The sequence below is a fragment of the Oreochromis niloticus genome, linkage group LG20, assembly GCF_001858045.2.
Source record: "Oreochromis niloticus isolate F11D_XX linkage group LG20, O_niloticus_UMD_NMBU, whole genome shotgun sequence".
Classification (NCBI taxonomy): domain Eukaryota; kingdom Metazoa; phylum Chordata; class Actinopteri; order Cichliformes; family Cichlidae; genus Oreochromis; species Oreochromis niloticus.
The window spans coordinates 5,894,000-5,907,073 of NC_031984.2; the positions used below are offsets into that span (position 1 = coordinate 5,894,000).

Below are 13,074 nucleotides of genomic sequence, written 5' to 3' on the forward strand. Positions count from 1 at the left end.
GACAACAACTTGACAACAGCCAAACATTGTCACGCTGGTGGCAGCAGAGAGTAGATAAAAATCAATTTTATGAACCCCATCTGTCACGGCACTGGGTCTCCGATCCAGTAGCTGTTTTTTGGTTTCTAGTTTAATATTCTTTGATGAATATTTGGTGTCCAGGGCTGGGCGCTCAGGTATCTACTGGCACACTCCCGGTGGCTGCTTGGCGGGGCCTGGCGCCCGTGGCTCGGTCGGGCCCCTTCCGGGAGGTGGGGGGCCCTCAGGCCTCTGGCCTCTTGGCATGGGGTTCAGTCCACTCTGGTGCAGCTGGCTGTCGGCAGAGCCTGTGGGCACGTCACAGCAGCCCCCTCTGGCTTCTGCGCCGTGGCTGCTGGGTGACCCCTCATCTGGTGCTCTCCTCAGCTCTTTCCAGGAGGGTGGCACGGTTGCCCCTCTGATGGTCCTCCTTGGGCTCTCACTCTGGGGCCTCTGGATGTCTAGGGCCTGGATCACCTCCATGCCTGCTTCATGCCCTGGGGGGCAGGGCTATTGCTCCCCACACCCTCTAGCAGATTGTTACATGGAGAAACCTTTTGAATACAAGCGCGCTCATCCACACAGGTGTGCACACAGGTGTACACACGGGTGTTCACAGACACAAACTACACCTTTCTTGGCTGCTACCTCAAAGCACATTGTGTGCTGTCGGTCCTGCGTGCTGCACAATAACATTCAATAAATAGTATTTACTGTTATTTACACTTAGCTAGATTATTGCGATGGTATTGTGTTTATTATGTTGCTCTCTTTTTTTGCTTTTTTTCTCTTTGTTTTTTTCTTTTTTCTTCTCTCAACAGGTGATCCAGGTGATTTTTTTAAATGCCCTTTCTCATTGTCCCTCTTCCCCTCTGTTTTTCTTTCCCTCCCTCTCTTTCGTTCTTTCTCCCTTTCCTATCCCCCAGTCATGTCTGTCTGTAACAACTGAAAATAAAAAAATAAAATAAAATAAATAAATAATAAAAACAAAGGTCAATCAAATGGACCAATATGGCAAGGCCGTGATGATCCACTTGGCAAAGTAAATCCGTTGGGCATATTTCTTGGGCTTCAGACAATAATTCTGATGGCTAAAGAATCAAACAGGACAGGCAAAAAAAAGAAAAGAAATTCTTTGATGATTGTTATTCCTGGGTTTGTTTATCTTGTCCTTAGCTTGTCCTGATCCCACGTCTCATATCTAGTCACCCTTGTCTCTGTGTTCCCTCTGTTACCGAGTCTGTTATGTTGTTGTGTGAAGCTCGTGTCTCTGAGTGTCTGTGCGTATGTGTCGTATTTCCTGTTTTACTTTGACAGTCTCGTGTGCTATGTCAGTGTGTTTTGTTTCCCGCTGTCTCGTCATGCCTAATTAATCCCAGCTGTGTTTCCCTCCTGTCTCCCATTCCCTGATTACTCCGGTGGAAAACACAGGTAAGCTCTGTGTTTTCCTTGCTCTGTGCCATGTTGTACCCTCTCTGGACTATGTTTTCTCTTTGTGTTTCTGGCAAACTTCTAGTCCATGCTTCTTAGTTTTTAATTTCTTGAGTCCAGTTTAGTTTTCTAGTTTCCATGTTCGAGGTTTTGGTTTGTTTTTGTGAAGTTTATTTCTGATGAGAAGGTTTTCCAGCAATAAAACTGCCGTTTTAAGTTCATCCCTCTGTGTCCTGCGAGTCCTGCATTTGGGTCCAATCTCCCGCCACTCAGCACACCATGACACCATCACTGACATGCAGCCTACCACACTTCCTTTGGTTTACTCACAGTAGAGCTAATATATCTTTTTAAAATCCTGCACTATATCTTATGTCTGACAGTAAACAGAACAGGCAAACAGCTTATAACTATATGTCATGTGGCACCCATTTTGCTCACTACTTTATGACTTTCCCTCCAAGAACAGCCTACCTGGACGCTAGCCCTGTATATTTAACCCCCATACCTGTTTACAGATCAGCTTTCTGGAAACGTAACACCTAAACAAAATAATGGACAAGTATGGAACACTGCAAGTTCTTTCAATATGCACGGCACGCACAGGATTCATTCAATCTATTCTATAAAATCACTATAGTAATATTAACAGAAAATATCCCAGTATTAGTTATTGTTTTAAATAAGTTAAACTGTTATTAGCAGTAATAAAAAAAATAGCCTTAAACTGAAGCTAAATGTTTAACTGCATGGTAAAATTTCAAATATAGGAAGTAAAATTAAGATAGAAATAAGGAGAGTGCAGAGTCAAGTACAGAAAAGGCGATGCATCTATGGTGTGATAGAAAATGTTGGCATGTATCTGTGGCACGGAGCAGACATCATCAACTGACTTTGAAGTAATTTGAGCCTGGAAGAAAAAGATGAGGTCAAACATTCTCTTAAAAATACTGTCTTTCATCTCTCAAAATACAGTTTTAACAATATATTTATATATTTTATATGTATTTATATATTTAACATTATAAACTTCAAAGGATTCATCATTGGACTTTCTTTAATTAGCTGTACCTAACTGAACTGCATTACTAAACTGAAAGAGTTTGCTCAGGAGGTCCTGTAACCACACAAGTCATTCCAGCCATTTCAGGTTAGAAAATAAATAGTAGCTTTACAACATGTTCTCTAAATAGAACCTAAGGAAGTAAACTCAGGAAGGCTTCAATAAATACATTTTATAGAAATGTTGAACAGGAAGTTCATTACAATTAGTCAAAAAGTGAATGGATAGCATTAAAGTAATTACTGCGTGATGGAGAGATAGTTGGCAATGCTATGTGTGGAAGAAAAACAAAAGATACAACAAAAATGAGAAAGATCATTTTTGACAAGGAAATTTGGATGAAACTAAGAGAAAATTACTATAAAAGTGCAATTTACAGAAACATTTATGTAGATGTTTGTTGGACAGCTTAATATGCTGAGGCGCTAACGTGTAAGTTCAATGAGCTGCATGATCGAGTGACCTATTTCCAACTCTGAACATCATGTATGTCATAACCACAGAAAAAAATTCATGGTAGGTGAAAATAAAGAAACACTGAAATAGTTCAACAATCAACGTTCAGCAAACAATGATAAGGAACAAAGAGAACACCAAATTCGAGAAATTAAAAAACAAAACTAATTGAGGAAGATGAAACAGATCAAAGTGTGACAGACTGTCATGTTGAGACTGATGAGTTAATGCTGCTTCTCTTCCTTCTTCACTTGCAAACTTCTCACTTCATGTAATGATGAGACCACTTCTTCAAATGCATCACATACTCGGCTCAATCCTCCTCCACTCTGCCTTTTGGTTTCTAGCCAGTGATTAAGAATTTTTATTTAGGCCTTTTTGCTATCTGGGACTGATTGTAACCCAGCTAGTAATTGCAGGAACCAGCTGGCTTCCCAGGGGTTGAGCATGCAGCGTACTCAACCTCTGGGTGACCACTATGGTAGCAAGGCAATTCCACAAGTCACCTGGCATGAGGCAACTGATCCTGGTGGTGAAGGTGTGCAGTTAATCACCATCTAATTTATAAACACAGACAGAGTGCCAACATATCATAATCACCTGGGATCAGTTTGCATGAAGAGCACAGCACTATTGCTGCATCAAATAGTGACACAAAACTGTGAGTTACCGTGAGGTTTGTGGCAGGTAGTTTACTAAAAATATGTAGTTGATATATAGTTGCAATGACCATATCTCCGCTGTAGACTGCCCCAATAACTTAACACAAAGTATAAGACGAATAATGCCATAATTGTAACTGTAATGTAATGACTGAATTTGGTTGGTAACATGTTTCATTACTGCATTACTGAAAATTTTATTACAAAGTGTTACAAAGTAGTGAGTTACACCCAACACTGGTGTTAGGTATTAGATCATGTTTAGACTAATATGATGAGGAGCATATGAAAAATAGGAAGAAAGTTTAAACAAAAACAGAGCTCTTACAGTTCTTTGTCTCAAAGGTCAAAGTCAAATAAAATATGTACACAATTTAAACTAAGGCATAAAAAATTCCCTTTACTCTGTCTTCTTGGATGGCTTTCTGATGTTAACAGGAGGCAGGTTTTTGTGCTGCTGAAAACAGGTGTTATGATGGTGTAGACATTAATTACTATTAATAATAATAATTCAGTGTCCAACCTGTATGGCTAATGGGACTATGTACATTGATTTTGGCTTTTGAAAAAAGCTTGTATTTTTATATTTTCAAATATTAATGCAATTTAATTAATACAGTATTTCATATTCTTTCAGTTTTAATCTTCTCAGCTTACATTTAAAACAGCTGTGCAGATGTGAAACTGGTGATGGTTTGCTCGGGACGTGTCTCCGAGCAGCCTGAAGCTGGAGAGTCTTCTATGAGTGGAGAGTCTCTCACTCATAGAAGAACCAAGGTTACAAAGTAATCATACATTCTCTATCATATTGAGACTATCTCTCCACTCTGTAACTCTTTAAGACACCCCACGAAGAGACGGTGCAGGGAGGGGAACCCCCGAAGAGACATATGCCTGCCAAGTAGCCTCCACGACCCAGCGGGACATCTGGAACTTAGACAGAGGTCTGCCCGGGATCCTAAAGTGGGAGCTCACAAAGAGCTGGTCTTTCCTCCTAATTGGCCAGGTATGCCTGACATACACCTCCAAAACACGAACAGGGCACAGGGCAGCCTGGCGCTGAGCCCTGCTCCAAGCCCTCAGTGGGAGTTATTTGTAGCCTTCGGCAGGAATGCATGGTTGGGCTGGAGGATCACCTCTTTCCTGTCCGGCAACCACCTGCAGCAATGCCTGTGGACCTACAGAGCATGGAGTTCACTAATCTTTTTGGTAGATAATATAGCCAGCAAGAAGGCAATTTCGGGGACAGACATTTCAGGTCAGTGTCCTCAAGCTGTTTGAAAGATGGCACTGAAAGGTGCTGAGGACCAGGTCCAGGTACCAAGTGGTAGCCAGGACCCAAGTATGTGAATTGTAAGTTGCTGGGTGCCCCTCAGGAACCAGGACATTAAAGAGGAGATGCCAAAATACAATATACATCTTTCATGCCCGTCTCCTAGAGGCATAGAGATGCATGCATCACTCAGGCTGCCATACTTGCACGGTGCAAAGACAGCCATAACACGGAAACCAGAAGACAACACACAAAAATACACACTGTGTTTCCCATGTCTCAACGGGTAAGACACGAAGCATCCCCACACCACTGCTCTTATTGTTTACCTTATGGTGTGAATGAGATGCTTGATGTTACATGTTATGAAATTGGAACCCCGAGAGTGAAACTTGCAATGCGAGAACAAGCTAGGTTCCTCTAGCAGGCCAGAGAAGCTTTTGCTTGCTGAGCTAACGCGTTAGCCACAGCCAGGTCCCACTGGCTGCGTAAATCCACAAAACCGTGGGCAATACGCCAGGGGATGTGACCGGCTGTAGGACCCTAGGCGAACGCCAAGTGTGCAAACCTCAAGACCGTGAGACAGGGCGCCAGCAACTAGTCTCACTGTAGCTTCTAAGTTTTTAATAATCTAATAATTTTTTTATAACAGAAATGCTGGGAGGTTGTCGAGACAGGCTCCCAACCACGAAGGTAAACAGACACACCCTGCCACCAAAACCACAAAGTGTACCACACAGAGTACACGCATGCAACCATGTGGAGATCAAACAATCACCAGTTTGATCTCTGCTCACCTGTATTATGCGAAAGCTGAGGGCTGACCCCCTGAAAACCCCTTCTTGACCAAGGAGGGGGGAGCAATCCCCGTATATATGAAATACGTAACAGAGTAGAGAGCTAGTCTCGATATGATAGCGAACACGTTTTCTTTCACTCTACCTGAGCTCACCATCTTGGTAACAGCTCAGCCTCTTTGCTCTTCCCAGTGTGTAAACAGAATCCGGCTCCACAATAAAATGTGCCAGCGTCATCATTACTGCTGCCAACAGTGTTATCAGTTTTTATGTTTAAAACTGAGGCTGTGTGTGCTTAATGTTGTCAGACTGTTTATTCTTACGCTGCTCCTAAATACATTTGTATTGCAGGTCTGTTTTTTGTAGCAAATGTGGGTGAAACACTTGAGTTTACATCATTTAAAACATCGGTGCACCACAGAGCTGCACATAAAACAAAGCAGTGAAGAAAAGAAATTTTGTCAAGAATTTTTTAAAATTAAATTATTCAAATTGATGAGTTGTTGCAGCCGTAGTTTAAAGTTATGTCCAGTTTCTTTGGTGGTCTTTGGCATTTTTCAGTACATTCTGTGCAGTTTACCCAGAGCAAATCATATAAGATACATATTAGAGAATGTAACACCACAAATGTGTGAAGAAAGAGTCAAAGATTACAAGAGTCACAGAGTCAAATATTAAGTATCAATTTATTTCTAATGTTTTGTTTTCAGCACTGCATTCAGCATCTGCTGAAACTGTCACTAGAGAACAACTAATCCCGCCTATTATTTATTTATTGCCTGTAAGGACTGCAGTTCCATCATAAACAAAAAACTTAAATTGTGCCTTAATCTGCATATTTACATTTTGCAAACTGAAATCGGCTGTTTTGCTTTGCAATAACAGCTTACATACGATGTGCAGGAGATGACATTAAGATGAATTGAACTGAATTTGTATACAAGTAGCAATTTCAAGTAATAGCCCAAGAAAAAAAATGTCGAACAAAATACAGAAATTCTCGAAGATTATGTAGAAAACAGGCTTTAATATAAACTTCACTGGAAATGTTATTTATAATTTTACTGTTTTTCTTGTTATTTGATAATCATTATTTGATAATTGTGAGCACTATTAAGCACAGAACTTGAGTCAATCATCATTGTGTGAACTACTAAGTAGTTATCGACATGATCAAGGATACTTGACAGCTGTCCGAGTCACCCTACATATTCATCTGTGAACACAGGGGCTAGTTTAGAGGCTAACTTTCTCTAAACTCCTCAGCTAAATACATTGGTGGACTATTCAATGGACTATGATCAGGTTGCTACAAATCAGTTATGCCCGTTGATCCACCATAAAATGCATTATTTCAGCAGTTGCTTGTTTCCCTGACTCATAAAAATCACAATGGTATGATTAATGGAAGAAAGTTTGTATTACCAGTTGGTCTGAACAAACTACAACTATCATAGCAATAAGCCTTTAATAACATTACTACTGATGGTTTCCAACGGTAGAATACAGAGGAGGTGAGGCATCTTTGGTGTGGTTGGCTGTGCTGAAATGTACACAAGGCGCAGAGTACAAAACATGTGCATGACCACAGGGGGCGCCGTTGGTGGCAGCAATCTTACTCAAGTTCTCTTCACTCTGTAAGATAAAAATCAGTTTTTAGAAACTATTTTCTAAATAAATGAAATTAAAAAGATACAAAGATTCAAATTTATATAGCACAAATTCACATCTCTTTTTTCACAGATTACATCATTTAAAAAAGGGGGGTTACACCCAGCCTTCCCTTGTTTATAAAAAATAGTTAAAAAAAGAAAAGAAAAAAAGAAAATAGGTAGAAATAATAGAAATGGATACTATAATGATGCAAAAACAAATTGCAGCAACACAAAGTGCTTCTTATGAAATCATCCTGAATCCCTGACTGTCAGAGGTGCATTGAAAAAAAAAAATGCAACCATGATCTTTATATTTGTGGATGATTTCACAGTTCCCACTACCTGATAAAGTCTAAAAATACTCTGGCATGAAAGCTGAAAAATCAAGTACTTACTTTGTTCTGAGGACAGGTGACAAGGCTGTAGTCATCTGTGCTTTCAACTCTGTTTCCTTGGGGGCATTTGGCAGTGGTGTAAATTGAAAATACTCCCTCAGGAGGTAAATTGCTCAATCTGTCCCCCTCTCTGATCTCTTCATACAGCTGACTGGCCTGGAGGACAAAAAAAAGTTAATTGAAATCAAATGAAACTAAAATCAAGATCAGGTGTCTCGTAATTCCTAAAACTCACCGTTGTAATGTCAGGAGGGTCTGTTTCCACAGGAGGCCCTGAAAAACATGCAGAAAATAAACATCTGTCTTTTATATGCTGCTCAAACGCTGTTTAAAAAAACCTAAGGGAACACTTTAAAAACACATCAGATGTCAATTAATCTCATTTATTAATCTCTGGTTCTCTTTCATAGTGTGTCTTTTGTTGCATCTTCCTTCCCTCACCCTCAACTAAATGTAGCAGATAGCTCCCCCTCCCTGAGCCTGGTTCTGCTTCTTTAGACCCTCCTATATCTGTCACATATGCTCAGGGTGAACCTGCTCTTCTCTGAGAAAAGCACAGGGTGGTGGTGGTCATTGTTGTCATTGTCCAGTCCACCTGTTGCTAATTCATTAACACCAAAGGAGCTGAAAGATTATTATCCTGATTACATTTTTTTCACTCATTATTCTAATAAGAAACTGCAAAGATTACTGACTTCACAACCGTCAGGAGCTCAATAACTTGCTGTAACTAGTCACTGTTCTGAATCCTAAATGAATATCTGGTCGTGTGGTTAGAAATAGAGAGGTATAGACGGATGTTAGAGTTGCATTCACTGCCACTGCAAAGTCACAAGGCATGAAGCTGCCACATCTGGCTGCACATCAGATGTTGTGTTTATGACTTTAACTTTAAACACTCACCAAAAATCAATTTTTTATCACCTTTTTCTGTAATCATGAAGCGATGATAAAACTTTGTGGTTTTTTTCGCAATTCAAAACTATATATATATTTTTACTTTGACTCAGTCTTAGATCTCTAAATGTTTGTTAAACAACATAGTGTATAACAGTCTCATCAGTAGGAGTCAAAGAATATAAGCTGTTAAACAGAAACTTTATGGTAAATGTTGTGGCAGAGCAATGATACTGTTGTGCAACTTGCGACCGTTTTTTAAAGTGAGGAAGTTGCCATAAGTCGCCCTCATAAGCCTCAAGCTTTGATTGGGGAGCTGGGGGAGGAATCAGGGTTCGTGATGCAATCAGAAGCACTTTTAAGAATTACCAGCTGCATATATTACTACATTTTTGCAAGACAGCTTGTTTAAGGTTGGCGATAGACGTCAATACCCTGTTTTCTGAAAGGATGAAGACACTGTCTTATGTGCATGTTTACTTTAGGCTCACCTTTAGCTTTACTGGCCCTCCTCTTCTTGCAGAAAATCAGCAAAGCCACTGATAAGACAGTGATCAGAATCAGAGCCACCACAGGCAGAGTACCTACAGTAACTTACCACAAGATATTTGTTTTAGTCAAACAGTGTAAATATATGGCCTAAAGGCTTTACTCACTTTTCAGAAAGACTGCATACACCCAGTGTCATGTGCACTGGCATACTTACCACAAATATTGAAACATTCACCAGACAAACTGCTTATCAAGCATGACTGAAACTTCTACAGCTGCTCAGTGCAGTTTAGTTTAATACTTATGTATTTTTACCTGTTTTATTTATACTTATTGAACATTTTACTTAAAAGAACAGATATGTGTATACTATTCCAACCATTTACTCGTTTAAAGGACGTGCGTGTGGCTCAGTTATAAACACACTTGAAATTTAACAGGCCCCTATGACATCCTACTCTACGCACATGCATATATATAATGTACCTAAATTTGGAAGAGGTGTCTCAGTCTGTTTGGAGGTTGAAGAGGAGGCTGGTGAAGGTGTGGTGCTTCCTGAAATGGAATTTAAACTCTGTGATGTTGGGGTCTTTGCTGATGTTGTCACTGTTGCTGTTGTCATGGAGGCTGATGAGAAAAATGTTGAAACTGACGAAGGTTCCACAGTAGACTTTGGTTTTGAGGTCACTGAAGCTGTGAAAATGAAACATCCACAATCACAACAATACTACTCAAAGACGTTTGTATGTGTTTATGTGAGAAACAGTTTGGGGTTATTCTGTGATTTACAGAAGAATTTATAAAACCAATTTTGTGTAAATATTATGAGTCACTTGAAAGAAAAAAACTCTTCATGTCTTCACAAACATGAAATTTGGTCAACTCACCGTCTGTGACAACAATCTCAAATTCTTTGTTTGAATCCACTCCCAAAATTCTGTCCAAAGAGCATCTGTACATTCCAGAGTCAGATCTTCTCAGCTGTGTGATGCTCACATTCAGAACTGTCTTTTGTACTGGATAAAATCCTGCTTTATATTTAATTCTGTATCTGCCACTCTGCGCTGTGTCATCAGTTGTTTCAAAGAGAATGTTTCCTTCTTCACATTTTCCCGTACAGAAGAGTCTCCTTCTTCCAGTTAAAGAAAATGTGCATTCAGCTGTGATGCTTTTGCCCTCCATTTCTGTATAGATGGGAGTTTCTGCACTGACAAAACCAGAGTATCCTGCATCCTGCAGTGCTGCTGAAAATATAATCAATCACTAGTTACTTTCTTCTCGTAAAATTTTGTAGCCTAATAAGATCTATTAAAATGAAAAAAGGAGAAATCTTTCCTTTAACACAACTTTTCAAATTAAGTCAGCATGTTCAGTATGTTTTACTCAGTTATTTGAATTTGCAAAACATGGACTTCCTGGTTTTTGTTGGCATCTACACAAACCTTTTGCTGAGGAAGACTCCGAGTTAAAAACTTGCAACAAATATAGACAAATGACTTTGAGTTACATTTATTTATGACAACATCTTAATCTGCTTTTTGGATGTTTACAGGTTAAAATAGTCTTTTTTGTTGCTTAACATCTAAAGCTTTCAGGTTGTCAACACTTGTTCTGTAATGTTTCGCTTCACAAAAGATGAGAATGGTACAGCAAATAAGGAACCAACTCTGAGTACCTTTCGAAAATGATGGTAACATTTAACTGCTTTACCTATCATTTCAAGGGTTTCCTGTCTTTGCTAAAGCAGTTTTTAGTTCTTCACAGGTTTACATGTTGAGCTGAACTTTCAGTGAACTGCATGTTTGACTGACTCTGTCCAACTCTGCGTTTAACCACAGAAACCAATAACATGTAAGAGGCAGATGAAAATGAAAAAATGCTGAGACAGTTTATCGCTACAACTGCTCAAAAAGAAGCTCAAACTTTCTGATCAACTAGAAATAAAAAGGAAGCAAAGACAAATAATACTGACAACAACAAAATTAAAGAAATATTAATAAATTGACCCACCAAGAAAGATGAAACAGACCAAAGGACGGAAGACTTTCATACTGAAGTTCTGACACATACTGATATTCAGATGGCTTCTCTTCTGTTTTCACTTTCAAATGAGGACGTTTTCACTTCTCTTTTATGATGTGGTCCCTTCTTTAAACAAATCTCACACACACATGCACACACACATACACTTTTGGTAAAGTTGTTAGTGAACAGCTGCTTATTTACATTGTAAATAAGTATCTTTTTTTTTTACATTGTATTTCCATTGAGTCATAGACCCAATGGAAATACAACTGTGTCAACTCCAAGTAACTGGCTCTAGTAGGTTGTGTTGATGTTTAAAGAACAATTGATATGACAGTAGACTTCAAACCAAGTAGTTCTATGTGCATTGTTATTTGCCTTTCCTATTTGAAAATTGTCAGTTAAACTCTCGACATCACAAAAGTACCAGCTAAATAATGAAGGCATTATGACCTTGAACACAGTTTAAGGTACAACTACATAACAATAAGACACAGAGGTCAGGAGAGTTGAAACAGAAATTTTCCATCGCTGTATATTTATTTTAAACCATTACACCATTACATCAAGACCCTGCAATAACACAGAGAAAACCCCAACAATCAGACGACGCACCCATGAGCAACCACTTGGCGACAGCGGGAAGGGAAAATTTCCATTTTAACAGGTAGAAACCTCCACAAACAGAACCAGGCTCAAGCAGGGGCAGCCACGGCCCATTGGGAATGAGGGGAGGAAAACAGGACAAGAAACACAATGTGGAAGAAAGCCAGAAATTAATAATAACAAATGAATAAATACAGAGTGGTGGATAAAAACAAAGAGTGAAAAAAGGTCTATGAAGAAGAAGAAAGATGCAGTTGTCATAGTTTAAAATGGAGCTGGTTTCTGTCTACACATACATGACAAGGAGCAAAGAGGAGAGAAAAGCCATTACTGAAGAAGTGAGGTCAGGTGTGTGTGCGTGTGCATGTGTGTGTGTACACAAGGTATCCCAGGAGATAGAGCTCCAGTCTCGAATCTGCATGCCCAAGTATCCTCGAGCAACACAGTTAACCCCAAGGTGCATTCATTAGAGTGTGCAAATTTTAGATAGAAAGCATTTAACTGTAGAAAAAAGAGCTTGTATGAATGGGTGAATGAGGCTTCTTACACAGAGCACTTGAATGCTCAAGTAAAGAAGGAAAGCGCAATATAAAAACCAGTTCATCCACATACATATACATAGACAGTCAAATCTGAACATGAATATGAAAAATGCATGCTGCTCTGTGGAAGCAGCCATGTTCAAACCTGTAGAAAAGAAGAAAGTTGACAAATGTTTGTACACCACTATTTTTACCTAGTAATTCTGAAAACGTCACACTAACAAACATGGCTTACAAAGAAAATTTTCAATACCCGAATAGAATACAGATTACTATCTAAGACCAGATAGAGCTAAACAAAGAAGTGAGGCATGCTCAGAACAGTACTGTATCCCAGATGTGTTCAGAGCAATTATGCTTTGGTTTCAGCCAATTGCTGTTTATCATTAGGGTGGCTCAGCTAAGTTTTACATGGATCGAAGCTACAGTTTATATTTTGTGTCGTGTTAACACCCTTGTTGTGCTTACCTAACATTTACACAACATGATAATGATTTTTTCTTTTGCACACAGGACAAGATTGTTTCCTAGACAATCTTTGTCATTCAGTGTACAAGGAATTAATTTTTGTTGCAGTAATTTTTCTTTGCACAACAACATGAAAATATAAATACTATTGTGGCAGCACAAGGGTATAAAAAGAGTGATTCAGTACTTTGCCCTTTAAACTCACTGTTCTCAAGATAGCTAGGGCAGCCAAAAGTTGCCAACAACACCACCTTTGGGATTCCACCCAAGGAAATCAGTAGAAACACCAACACA

At 39.3% G+C, this 13,074-nt stretch overlaps 1 protein-coding gene across 4 annotated transcripts; it reads right to left on the reverse strand.

Moving 5' to 3' along the window:
• Nucleotides 1-6,367: 6,367 nt before the first annotated feature.
• LOC102079544 (uncharacterized) lies at nt 6,368-11,235 on the reverse strand. Of its 4 annotated transcripts, none has more exons than XM_013267330.3 (7): nt 11,150-11,235; nt 10,027-10,380; nt 9,626-9,832; nt 9,139-9,240; nt 7,986-8,023; nt 7,751-7,906; nt 6,368-7,335 (listed from the first exon to the last, which is right to left on the reverse strand). In XM_013267330.3, the coding sequence occupies exons 1-7, from the start codon at nt 11,205-11,207 to the stop codon at nt 7,180-7,182; spliced, it is 1,071 nt and encodes a 356-aa protein (XP_013122784.2). In that variant the 5' UTR covers nt 11,208-11,235; the 3' UTR covers nt 6,368-7,179. The 4 variants fall into 4 exon arrangements, with proteins under 4 accessions (XP_013122784.2, XP_005465425.2, XP_019204920.1 ...); XM_005465368.4 differs by having other exon boundaries at nt 9,139-9,186; nt 10,027-10,383; nt 11,150-11,225; XM_019349375.2 differs by having other exon boundaries at nt 9,139-9,231; nt 10,027-10,383; nt 11,150-11,225.
• Between the last annotated feature and the right edge of the window lie 1,839 nt (nt 11,236-13,074).

What these genes read in the sequence shown, in the direction of transcription:
- LOC102079544 (XM_013267329.3), bottom strand. Translation starts at nt 11,207, where the DNA reads ATGTGTCAGAACTTCAGTATGAAAGTCTTCCGTCCTTTGGTCTGTTTC. An exon ending in GGTCTGTTTCATCTTTCTTG is followed by an intron (nt 10,384 to 11,149) that starts GTGGGTCAATTT and finishes TTATATTTTCAG; the next exon opens with CAGCACTGCAGGATGCAGGA. An exon ending in GAGGGCCAGTAAAGCTAAAG is followed by an intron (nt 8,024 to 9,138) that starts GTGAGCCTAAAG and finishes CATGTTTTTCAG; the next exon opens with GGCCTCCTGTGGAAACAGAC.